This window comes from Cyprinodon variegatus, unplaced genomic scaffold (genome assembly GCF_000732505.1).
Source record: "Cyprinodon variegatus isolate N-32 unplaced genomic scaffold, C_variegatus-1.0 Scaffold341, whole genome shotgun sequence".
NCBI classification, from domain to species: domain Eukaryota; kingdom Metazoa; phylum Chordata; class Actinopteri; order Cyprinodontiformes; family Cyprinodontidae; genus Cyprinodon; species Cyprinodon variegatus.
This window is the reverse complement of record NW_015150794.1, coordinates 214,592-227,001: the sequence shown is the minus strand read 5'-3', so window position 1 is coordinate 227,001 and position 12,410 is coordinate 214,592. Positions and strand designations below refer to the sequence as shown.

General features: G+C 39.7%; 1 protein-coding gene across 3 annotated transcripts in view; it reads left to right on the top strand.

The window, feature by feature from the left end:
• Positions 1-12,410, top strand: part of LOC107091514 (rho GTPase-activating protein 6-like) — a 93,304-nt gene that overhangs the window by 77,451 nt on the left and 3,443 nt on the right. For 2 of the 3 annotated variants that reach the window (XM_015385482.1, XM_015385484.1), the window contains exons 4-11: positions 2,276-2,589; positions 8,607-8,811; positions 8,896-8,951; positions 10,873-11,023; positions 11,198-11,346; positions 11,635-11,805; positions 11,899-11,987; positions 12,088-12,314. In XM_015385482.1, coding sequence (XP_015240968.1) covers positions 2,276-2,589; positions 8,607-8,811; positions 8,896-8,951; positions 10,873-11,023; positions 11,198-11,346; positions 11,635-11,805; positions 11,899-11,987; positions 12,088-12,314 — 1,362 coding nt within the window. The remainder of the gene's footprint in view (positions 1-2,275; positions 2,590-8,606; positions 8,812-8,895; positions 8,952-10,872; positions 11,024-11,197; positions 11,347-11,634; positions 11,806-11,898; positions 11,988-12,087; positions 12,315-12,410) is intronic. The other variant, XM_015385483.1, reaches the window with a different exon arrangement.

The window sequence follows — 12,410 nt, the reverse complement described above, 5'->3', positions numbered from 1 at the left end:
GGACTCTGCTGGAGAAAGGTGGTACTTCTCCAGCTCCCAACAATGACATAGCCGGATGCTATTTTTCTTTTTGCTGAATGAGTTCTAGGAAGCCACTTCGTTTCAAGTTAACTCTCAACCACCCTCGGTCAGAAGTGATAATTTTAAGGGTTGAAGGGTACTTCCCCCTTCCCAATGAGTGATAGAATGCAAGGGATAGTAATGGGGGAAGGGCCTTAACTTACCGTTAGGACAGATTGGTCACGACTCCGCCTCTCTACATGGTGCCTGCGCATCTATTGCATCTTTGTTATTTTTCACCGCTGTCACAACAAATCCCATGACGTTTTGTGAAGCTTTTACTCTTGACCATTACCAATGTTGTTCTGGATATATCTGCACATCTAGTGACCATGGATAATCACCACTTTTCAAGGTGGATTGAGGGAAATTTTGAGTCCACTACTTTTTTAGGCATTCAGACACCCTATATAGGGATTAGGGCGACATTCGGACAAACCCAATGAAATATGGAACAAAGTGAATAAAAAAAATGCGCTCCAATTTCTCCATACCTATTGAAAGTGGGACAATATCTGTGTTAAATTTCATACCGTTTACCATTTTTTCATGTCCATAATGTTCATTCTCATTTGAAATATTCCTTAAATTGTGTTATGAGATGTTTCTTTTGAAGATCTTAAATCCTGTGATCTCAGACAGCATTTAAATGAGTTCTTGTTTTAACAGGTCTCACAGTGATCAGTCCAGCGTGTGGCTAATAAAATGAAATTAACCTGTTGATGTGGTTGATCAAAGGTTTTCAAGAATTAACAAGGCAGAGTTAGCTTTTCCCCCATTGGTTCAGTTTGGTTCAATTATCTTTTTTCTCTTAATAAATGAAATAGTTGTTTAAAAATTGCTTTTTGTGTTTACTAATCCAAAAGATAGACAAGAAAACCCTGAATTTGTGTATGCTGCATAATAAAGGGAAAATGAATTAGCTATTCTAGCCACACTAATAATAATATGCTCAGGGGAAACAGAGTAGTTCTTGCAGGCAGTTTTCCAGCAGAACAAGGAGCTTATCTGTGTCTGTGGCACCCGATCAGGGCACATGTGGGGGAGTGATGGGATCAGTCAGATAAGCCTGAAATTACACAGCATTAGAGGGAAAACATGGTTTGGAGGCTGGGAAAGCTGAGTCATCGAGTCAGAATTGAAACTAGTCACAGGTTAAGTTGCTGCATCATTTGAAGGTTTTGAAAACAATATCAGAATAAAAATCTGATTCTGATAGGCTCTATTGCTGAATATAAAAGGAAAAAAGGCGTCAATTTTTGAGTTTAGTTTTAAATTTTATTATAACAGGTCAAAAAAAGGAAAACCTTCCAAAACTGCAAACAAATGAAGGACATAAAACTGCACCTTAGATACTAAGACTCAATGTGAAGTATAATCTGGTGTTTTTTTTTATATACACACACACAGTTAAATAAATCTAGATTCATTCAAACTCCCTGAATTTCTCCATGACATCTTTCTTGAGGATCTCTCACTGAAGCTATTTAAGTCCAATCCTGTATCTTTATGGTGTGACCTGTTTGCAGGGTGTTTGTGCACGTGTGTGCAACTAGGTGGCCCACGTGTTTTCATTCAGACTATCATGTGCTGCTTCATGGTTCTCTAATGTGAGCGTGAATAAACAGCCTGATTAATCTCCTCACTCTTTCCAGCCTCATCCATTTTTATGGACATGTAGCATTATTTATGTCCTTTAGCTGTTTTACTGCTTAAGCATTAAAGTTTTAGAGATCTAATCATTCAACCTAGGAAAAATAACCAAATTGCAACACCAAGAACAAACTAAATGCACCAGAATATGTTATCAATGTAAGATTTAAATTTCTAACATACTAAGAAGATTATCATCTGCAAAGATACTAATTTGCCAGTAATTTTGGTCTATTTGTTAGAAAAGAAAGATTTTTTTTTTTTAATGCCAGGATGCATTTTCGGTGCTCTGCCCTCCTCCCACTGTTTAACAACATGACTAATAGGGTAATTGGTATCTCTGAAATAACCTTAGACACTGCATGTGTACCTGGTTGTTAGTCCAGTATGTCTCTGTGTTGTCATTGTGATGGATTGGTAACCTCTCAGGGGCGTGCCTACCCTTCCTTGAAGTATTCGTTAATAATAAGGAAATGCTCATAATCACATTTTGTTAAATGCTAGTTATTGTTTTTCTCATAGTCTCTGCCCTTTTGGAATAACTCCCTACTTCCTTTCCCAGAAGATGCTCCCAAGGCATTCGGCATCCCGCTTTCCCAGGCGATTGCCAACGACCAGGCGTACAAGCGGCGTCAGGACGCCCTGAAGGAGAGTAGGCGCGACTGTCTGGACCTGGAGGCCAGCGTCTTGCGCTTCAGAGCTGAGAAGAGGCAGTTCTTCAATGGGAACAAACCTCTAGGGAGCTCGTCGTCCATCACAGGAGGAGGGCCCGGCTCACCGTCTGCAAACTCAGTTGCTCCAGCACCGTGTTTTGATACCCAGAGCAAACCGCTGTCGCCCACGTTTATGGACAACACCAGCAGAGGACAAAGAAGGGTGAGATGGATTTTTGTTCTTTTTAAGTTCAACAACTGAGGCGTGCATAAGGACTTCCATTAAACTAAAGTCACAAAAGCCTGAGTATTGCATATTTCTGCAGATCGTAGATGTTGTTACCTTGCAAACAAGATGTATTGTTGCAAGATTTGTGAATTCAGAAACTCCCAAAAATCATTTTGCAGGAAATGAATAGATTCATTGTTGATATCTTACATGTCATGTGTAAAACGTCAAACAGAAGAATCAAAACAAACATGGCTGCCCCATTTTAGCTGAAATACACTCTATTGCTGTTTTTGCTAAACTAACAAAAGGACACAATTTGTGCCTTTGTGGATGAGAGAGAGTTTGAATGTTCCTCCCGACTGGATGTGGTTAGAGTTTGATTTATCTGTTAACTTCTTGAGTTGTGAAACATTTCAAGAATTGAATACATCACAGCTGCTACTGCTGCTGTGATTGGCTAACAGCGTGACATGGGAGGCATGTGCCAGTTGGTGATTTACCCATTCAGCTTGAAGAATGTGTACCAAATGTCCCTTTCTTTGGCGAACTCTTTCCACGGGAGCTTTTCCAGAAAGAATTCAAATTGAACTACATAGAACAATCTGACTTATGCCAGGTTAGATGTTTTGGGTTGTGTGCTAAAGCATAAATCCTCCTCATTCATAGGTAACTAATAGGAAAGTTCCAATACAACTTTTTTTTTTTTTTTTATTTAGATACAATACAGATATTGGAGCTTTTAGTGTTGACCAATACCAATGTTGACCCGTTACAATATAAACATCAATCGTACAAATGTTTATTGCTTATTTTGTAGTGTGGAATGTTAGAAAGGTCTTGTTCAAATTCATAAAGAGAACAAAAATTCATCCATCCATTATCTGACACGCTCGTCCCAATTGGGGTCGCTGGTGCCTATCTCCAGCAGTCAATGGGTGAGAGGCAGGGTCCACCCAGGCAGGGTCCACCCTGGACAGGTCGCCAGTCCATCGCAGGACAACACAGAGATAAACAGAACAAACAACCTTTCATGCACACACAAGGACCAATTTGAGAAGCCAATTAACCTAACAGTCATGTTTTTGGACTGTGGGATGAAGCCAGAGTACCCAGAGAGAACCCACGCATGCTCAGGAACAACATGCAAACCCCATGCAGAAAGACCCTATATAGCGCCGATTCATAACTCATGTCATCTCAAGGCACTTTATAATTAACCAGATCATACAGTCAAATTGAGTCAAAGCTTACTATCTAAGGAAAACAAGTTGATTGCATCGACTCATTGACTGGAAGGCAATCCCTCACACTAAGCATGCTTGTAGCGACAGTGGAGAGTAAAAACTCCCTTTAAACAGGAAGAAACCCCCAGCAGAACCAGGCTCAGTTTGAGCGGCCATCTGCCGAGGCCGACTGGGGTTCAAGGAAACAGAAGCAGAGATACAAAAAGCCTGGCTGTGTGTTTCCTTCCAGGAAACACACAGCCAGGCAGACAAGTTCTGATCTAGCTCCCATGTCAGAGGATGAAGAGAGCACATCCAGCCAGTCACAGTCAGAGAAACAGGACTACACTGAAAAACAGGCCGATCTCCAACATCTATAAACAAAGATGTTGATGGCAGCAGCACAGCTGATATTTCTCTCCAGGATGGAGTCACAGCCAAACAGGAACAGACCAGATTAAGCTACTATGAGAAAAAGCAGAGAGAGCATAACGTCTGCAGAGTGGGAGAATAGAGATAGAATGAAGGAGAATGATGAAATAGTCAACAAAAATAGGTATGACAACATCTGACCCGTTTATTATTAACAAGTGGGTGACATAAACTTGAAATAATATTGTTTCAGTCAGCTTAATTATTACAAAAAATTTTAGATGCAGGTCAATGCACTCCAATATTGTTTTCTTGGCTGCTATAGGACCGATTGCAGATATCAATACCGGACCGGGTCATCCCTTCTTGCTGAGGTGTGCAGAATACACCTCAGAAAGACTGTGACTGTATCTGCCTGGATGGACTTTAAAATTAAAAATTTTGCCTTTACTTTACTTCTCCATGTCACGTCTCCTTTATTCATCGATTCTTCTTTACATTACCAGGTGGAAACATTTTTTTTCCCAAGCAAAGCTTACATTTACATTTTCTCAGAGGTGCATTACAGGCATATAAAATATTAGGCAAATTATAAGATTTAGTGTTTTCTATGGACTTAGTCTATTTTACTAACTACTCTTACTAGCCATTGTCCTTCTAACTTAGAGGGAAGTTTTTAATCCACTTTTCCAAAGAACATTGTTGGAATTCATTTTTGCACAGCTCTGGGTTCTGAATAGTAATATAAACACTGCATCTCTGAGTTTATTGTTTTTTAGCTGTTGTGTTAAAGATTTGCTTGTGTGCTTTGGTTGCCGACTGGTTACATGTTCTTTCCAGAAGTCAATGAATCCATGCTGGGTTTCCTTCAACAGAAAGCTTTTAACTAATCTGTCTGTAGGATTTGATAGAAGTGACTGTGAAGTGCCTTATGATAATGTGTTGGGACTTAAACAAAATTATTTGATGTAAATTTAATAGCCTACTTTATTTAAATACAAACAACAGACAAATAAAAAAGATCACTTAATAATTTCGAATGGAATTTAAATGTTTTGTAACTCATATGGGTTTTAATGATTATATTGGACTCTAAAATAAAAGGCTCATTGTTGGCTCAACAGCCGCAAGGTGCCCTGATCTTCTTTCTACAAAATATGCCCACATCATCACCCCCCCAGCACTGTGCTCATGAAGTTTATTTCCCAATAAGCCGTAATGAATTTTGGAGAATATTCTACTGGCATCACTTCTAAACTTGATATTTTAGTTTAAGAACAACAGTTTAAAGAGTAATGCTCTTAAGTGTACATTTTAATTTAAACAATCTCTCTGCACCATGATGGATTTCACAATGTTTTCATTCCACAGTGATAACTGGTAGCTCTCTAAGGTCATTTCATAATTTCCTTCTCCTTTTGACGTTTATGCTCCAGACAAGTAAAAAACCAAAACCTGATTTTATTTGTTTATCAGATTTCTTGCACAGCTTTCAGCACTTATTAGCCACCAAATTCTTTTGTTTCCTCCTCTGCGTTGTTGGTCAAACTTAGTCAATGTGGACCCTCCATGATGAAATCTATCTCACCCATTAATTCTGTTCATGCTGATCTGCAACCAGTTGTTTTGTTAAGCTTATAATAAGTATCATTACAGCCAGAGAGGACAGCAATTGAGCATGAACCAGCAATCAAGTGTAGCTTTTTAGAGCCTTATCAGGGAGGGAAACATTACACAGGCGTCCTGACTGGGAGCATTTGGAAGGCATAACACCAGAATTTAAGACTAATTGGTTTAATTTAGTCTCATTTAGTTCCCAGATCTCAGTCGCAAGAAGAGAAACCTGTTTTCATGAATAAAAAAAACACAGTAAAGATGACCCTACAAAGTACATTGCTCATAAAATAAATGGACACTTAAATGTCACATCTTAGATCTCAATGGATGAAAGATTCTCATAGAATACTTTGTTCTGCAAAATGTTGAATCTGCTGATTACAAAATTAATCAATGGAAATCATTTTTTTTTAACCAATAAAGGCCTGGATTAGGAGTCGCACACAAAAATAAAGCGAAAAAAAAACAAAAATCTACTCTGATCCAACTGTGCGGCCCTCCAAAGAAATGCTACCCCACACTATTACTGAACCACTTCCAAACCGCTCATGCTGATCGATGTTGCAGGCAGCAGATCACTCTCCACGGTGTCGCCTGACTCTCGCACATGTGCTCAGTGTAAACCTGCTTTCATTTGTGAAGAGCACAGGGCACCAGTTCCGAATTTGCCAATCCTAATGTTCTCTGGCCAATGCCAAGCTTCCTGCACAATGTTTTGCTGTGAGCTAAACCCCCATATGTGGATGTCAGGTCCTCATACCATCCTCATGGAGTCGTTTTCTGACTGTTGCATGTTTGTGGCCTGCTGGAGGTCATTTTGCAGGGCTCTAGCAGTTCTCCTGTTCCTCCTTGTACAAAGTCAGAGGTAGCTGTCCTACTGCTGGGTTGTTGCCCTCCTACGCCTCCTTCACATCTCCTGGAGTACTGGCCTGTCACTTGGTAGCACCTCCAGGTTCTTGACACTACGCTGGCAGATACAGCAAACTTCAACCAACACACTACCTGAGCCACGTGTGTTGGTTGAAGAGTCCATCTCACGCTAACATGGCTGTGAAAGCATCACCAACATTCAAAAGTGACCAAACCATCAGCCAGAAAGCGCAGGTACTGAGAAGTGGTCTGTGGTCCTGTGATGGACCCAGCAGTATTGACAGTCATGTACAGTTGTATTGAAAAAAAAAAACAGTTTTTTTTTTTATTCATCCCAAAAAAGATTAAATGTTGCAAGTAAAAAATCGATCCAAAAATGAGGGCAAAGATACAAAAACTACTCAAAATAACCAGTAACAAAACTAACTCAAAAAAACTGACCTGCCTTATTGAAACAAAGAGAAACTTAAATAGTGGCTGATCAGCTCACAAAAGAAACACATGGGGCAAAACCTACACAAACCTAACTAAACCAAATGGAGAAAAACCCCATTTCCCCCCATAGCACTGAGGTGGTATAGTCCAAATTAGATCAGCCCCTCAGAGAAGTAGAAACTTAACAGAATCCTTACAGAACAGCGCAAACCCAAATGTGCACACTAATTTTTCCTCTCCACTGTCGCTACAAGCATGCTTAATGTGAGGGATTGCATTCGAGTCAATGAGTCGATGCAATCAACTAGTTTTCCTTAGATAGAAAACCTTTAATCAGTTTGACTGTATGATCTGGTTGAACTGTAAAGTGCCTTCAGATGACATGTGTTGTGAATTGGCGCTATATAAATGAACCGATTTGAATAGAAATTTTGAAATACAGTGCAATAGTGATAAATAAATACCAAGTAAGCTTCCTAAGTGGACGTTTTGATGCCCCTCCAGAATTTTCTCGGCCTGTGTGGACTAATTATTTGACCTGTCCTAAAAATGGCTTTAACTTTCTTTTCTGGCATCACATGATCTTACTGTTAAGCTGCTTTCTTTTATTCAAACAAACCTTTTTTTTTTCTTAAAATCTTCTCTTTTTCCTGGTCATTATAACATGGTGACCAACCCTATTTATAAGACATATACCTCTATATGTTGATTATTAAATAAAAGGCACTTTACCCAGGACATTGTAGACATCAAAAGAGAGCATGAAGGATGTACTTATTTTTGGCACAGCCAGAAATGTATCGCCCTGTTGAGGAGGGATGTTTTTAGTCGAATGTAGTTTGATACTATAGATGAGGAATTTACTTCCTCATCTTGTCAGTTCAACTCAGGACTAACTTGTTGTCACCCTGGTTCATATCATAACCAAACACTTAGATATAATATGCAAAAGTACCGTTTCAGTATTTCTTATTTGCATTTGATGCAAGTGGAAATTTTGGCAGCAGAACTGATCCAAAAGGGTTTAATCCAACCTTCAGAGATGTGTTTTTAGATGTTTTCCTCCATGGTTGCAAACTCAGATCCTTCCTGCCTACAACAATTTGCATCTGCAAAAACTCCCTAAAATAAAAAAAAACCTATAACCATTGTAACAGCATTTCATTTAACCTTCAAATCTACACAACATTTGGATACGAATATGAATAGTTAAATCAAATCCATGCAGATTGAAAAACTCTGAAACCATTTTACTATCTTAACTGAAACCCAGGTCTGTGGGGTTTTAAGGAAGTCACTAAATGAACAGATTAAAAAAGGTCTCTGAATGAGTAAATAATTAATTTTTTTTTGCATTGGTGCTGTTCCAAACATGGTCTTAGTTGTTCCAAAATCATATTGATAAATTCAAAGAAAACACGCTACACAGGCATAAGGAATGTAATATTGTGTAACCCATGATCTTAATCTTTCTATTTCTGCCTCCATCAGGGTGGTCTTTCAGTGGACTGCCTTTCCGACCTCGTAGAGAGCCAGTCTCGCCTGTTGGAGGCGCTGCAGCTCTCACACCCCGCGGAACTGGAGTTAAAGAAATCAGCTTCTGAAGGGAGAACCCAGACCAAGCTGAGCCTCAACCCCATCTACAGACAGGTGCCTCGAGTGGTGGAGAGGTGCTGCAGTCATATTGAGAACTATGGTGAGACTTGATGACTCTCTGGTCATCCAGCAGTCCCTTCAGCACAAACCCCAAACAGTAAATCTTCACAAATCTTGTCACCAGGTCTCCAGACTGTTGGCATCTTCCGAGTTGGGAGCTCTAAGAAAAGAGTTAGACAGGTGAATATATTTCCTTTCTCTTTTAAAGCATACATTATAAGATTTCATATATTGTTCTGCACAGACATCAATTCAAAACCATAAATAAAGAATAATACAAAGAAACAATATCAGTTGTGTAAGATGCAAATTGTTTTAGTCTTATAAATAAAAACTGTGATGCACTAGTCTTAAAGATATAGTGGACCACAAAGGACCACAGGTAGGATATAAACCCAGGTCAGCCATGTAGAGGACTATAGACTCCGTACATGAGTCGTGCACATTAATCACTGCTCCACCAAAGCACACCTTGAAAATGCTCTTTTTCCGGGTGGATCTTCTTTTAAACAGAGCGTGCACGAGGAGAAATGGGTTCGTGCACGCTCTCACATGCGTTTACCACCCCCCATGGACATTGTCTTCAATTTAATGTTTCTTTTAGCAATAACTGTGCAATATTTATTGATGTTACTTCTTGCAATAACTCATTGCAATATATACGTATATATATACTTGTTTACCTTGTATATAGCTAGCTCTTAGTTATAGAAAACATATTTATTGTGCAGGAATAAGGTCTTAGCTCTGTTACACTGGTAGCCAAGTAATCGACATTTCATCATCAAGATTCACCTTGTGTTTTTTTGTGCAATGACAATAAAGGAAGTCTAAGTCTAATATGCGTTCCCTCTCGGAAGCGTACAGGGTTGTGCATTTCTTTCTTTTTTTTAAGTGTAGAGGGGGCGGGTCTTTTCAAACATTTGCAAAAAACCTCCACTCCACCTTTAATCATTATTTATATGTACATATGTTTAATTAAATCAATAACAATCCTACAAGTGGACCCTAAAAAAAGTTACTTCCATAAAAGAAAGATCTTCTTTCAATGCAACGTAACAGCTGTTTATTATCATAGGTCATTTCTTTTTTTAACTGATATGAATGTTTACATTTTTAGAGGGTGGGAGTTGTAAAGCAGAGTCTTTTTAAGTGAAACCAAATGTCAAAAAAATGTCCTTTTGGGGAGAGACAGAAAAAAATAAAATATACCAGGTTTTTTTTTAAGTGCAAGACAGGAACTGGGTTAAAGTCAAAAGTTCATCCATCAAATATTTGCGGTATTTTAGCCTCACATTCCTGTTTGTCGTAATTTTTTTTACAGAGAAGCGTAACTGGAATTAATAGGTTTCAGCAGAGAATGGAAATGATTTGGGTTATTTAAATCATGAAGAATTCACTTGCAAATCCAGTGAGGGTAAATTATAGAGACGGCAGCGAACACTTCAAACTTTTATGGTTCCCTAGAAAGAAAACATTATTGAAAAGAAAGTTCAAGCAAAGAAAAACAGATCAAAACACAATTCTCTGCAGGAGATTAACATTTTCTATGTATTTATATAACACTCAACCAGAAGGTTTGCAATGCTAACCCTCTTGAAATCTCAAAACCTAAACTTGGACTTGAGCTTAAGGGAGTTTTACCTCCATTAACTTCTTGATTGTGTTATAACAGGTTGTATAGTCTGCAGAAAACTAAAATAAGGTCAAAACAGAATGTAAAATTGCTGTTTTGGTCCAGAAATATGTTTTTATTTTAAGCATTACGACCCAAATCTGACTGGGATTCATTAAAACTCCTGACCATAAACACCAGAGCTCTGCTCCCTGCAGCGCCTCCCGTCCCCTGTTTCACTCTGTGCTCTTTCCTGTCACTCTCCACTGGATGCTGCAAAAATAGGAATAATCCTCAAACTGATGAAGTGAGATATCCTGTTATTTAGAAATATTATCCACTGGGGGGATATTGGCCCCCGTTTAACCCCAGCTGAGGCCTTCCCTTCACATGCATTTTCTTTCAATGAACCAGCTCCTTTGGGTTTTTAGCATTTGTTGATAAAATTTGTAACTTTGCATTTGGTTTTTGCTTCTGCTCCAATAGCTGCGTGAAGACTTCGACATGGGGGTGGACGTCCAGCTGGACGAGGAGCACAGCGTGCACGACGTGGCGGCGCTGCTCAAAGAGTTCCTGAGGGACATGCCTGATCCTCTACTGCCTCGAGAGCTATACCCCGCCTTTCTCCACGCTAACTGTACGTGAATATGCTATATTCATTACGTTCCAGAAAATAGATAAAAATGAGTAGAAAGAATATAACAAAATGTAAAGAGTTTATAAATCTGTTGTTCGATGCTATGCTTTGTTAGCTTGTGGTGCAGCGGGTGATCAAAACCAACAAACCTTTTCATCCCTGTGTTTCATATAGTGCTACGAGGAGCAGACCAGCTGCAGTACCTCCAGCACCTCCTTTACCTGCTCCCTCCCTGCAACTGCGACACACTGCTGCGCCTCCTCTCCATGTTGCAGACCGTGCAAAGCTACGCCCAGGACACCATAGGAACCAACGACGAGGAGGTAGGCCATCCAAGACCTTTTATTTAAATTTGCATTAGCGATGCAAGAAGGCTTACAAAAATCGTTGTCTACTTGTGTCAAAAATCCAAATGGAATTCAGGCTTACTGAAGTTTATGCAGACAAGTGGTATTCCTAAAGTGGTGAAAGATATTTGTCTTGTCTTTTTTTCTGTCAGCCTTTTAAATTGTATTCTTTGCAGCAAATGTAACCAAAAAAAAGAAAATGAATCTCATTCTTGCCTTTCCAACCTTTACCTCCATTGCTTCCCTCCATCATCCTCCCTGCAGATACCTGGAAACAAGATGACAGCTGCCAACTTGGCCGTGATCTTTGGGCCAAACCTGCTTCAGAGGGAGACGGGGGGAGACGTGAGTCCTCAAGCGATGGGTATAGAGGACAGCACGGCCATCATCAGTATTACGCTGGTGCTCATACAGAACTACAAGAGGCTGTTCACGGTATATATATCTATAGGCATCCCCACTGTGTTTGTTTGATTCTTCTTCTGTGTTTGGGGACTAAAAGCTGACTGATGTTTTTTGACTTTGCAGGTGTCTGCAGAGCTTCAGCAGGAGGTCCTGATGAGTCTGATCCAGACTGATCCAGACGTCATCGACTATCTCTTACGTAGGAAACTCAGGTAGGCCTTCTAAGATCCACTATTGGGTTGAGTTTCAATATTTTCTGGTTTGTTTTAATCACCAATCCGTGGCTTCTTCTTCTTTTTTTTTTTTTTACAGTGGTAGTCACCTGACAGTAGAGGGCAGCAGTGAGTCAGGGGGCAGGCGGGACACTGGGGCCTCTTTAGACTCTGTGGGAGCCTCGAGTGGAAGTTTGTCTCCTCTTGAGCCCCCATCACCGCTTTTCCCTCCAGATGGGAATGGTGGCGAAGGCAGTTTAACTAGTGAGGTCTTCCTCAACGTCCTCAAACTGAACCAGAACAGAAATCGGCCGGAGGGACGATACGGTACCGATTTCATTAATATTTGAAATGTTTAACAACATGTCTGTTGTCAATTTGTGCAAAACCCCCAGGATAATGATTCTTACTTGGGCTGAAAGA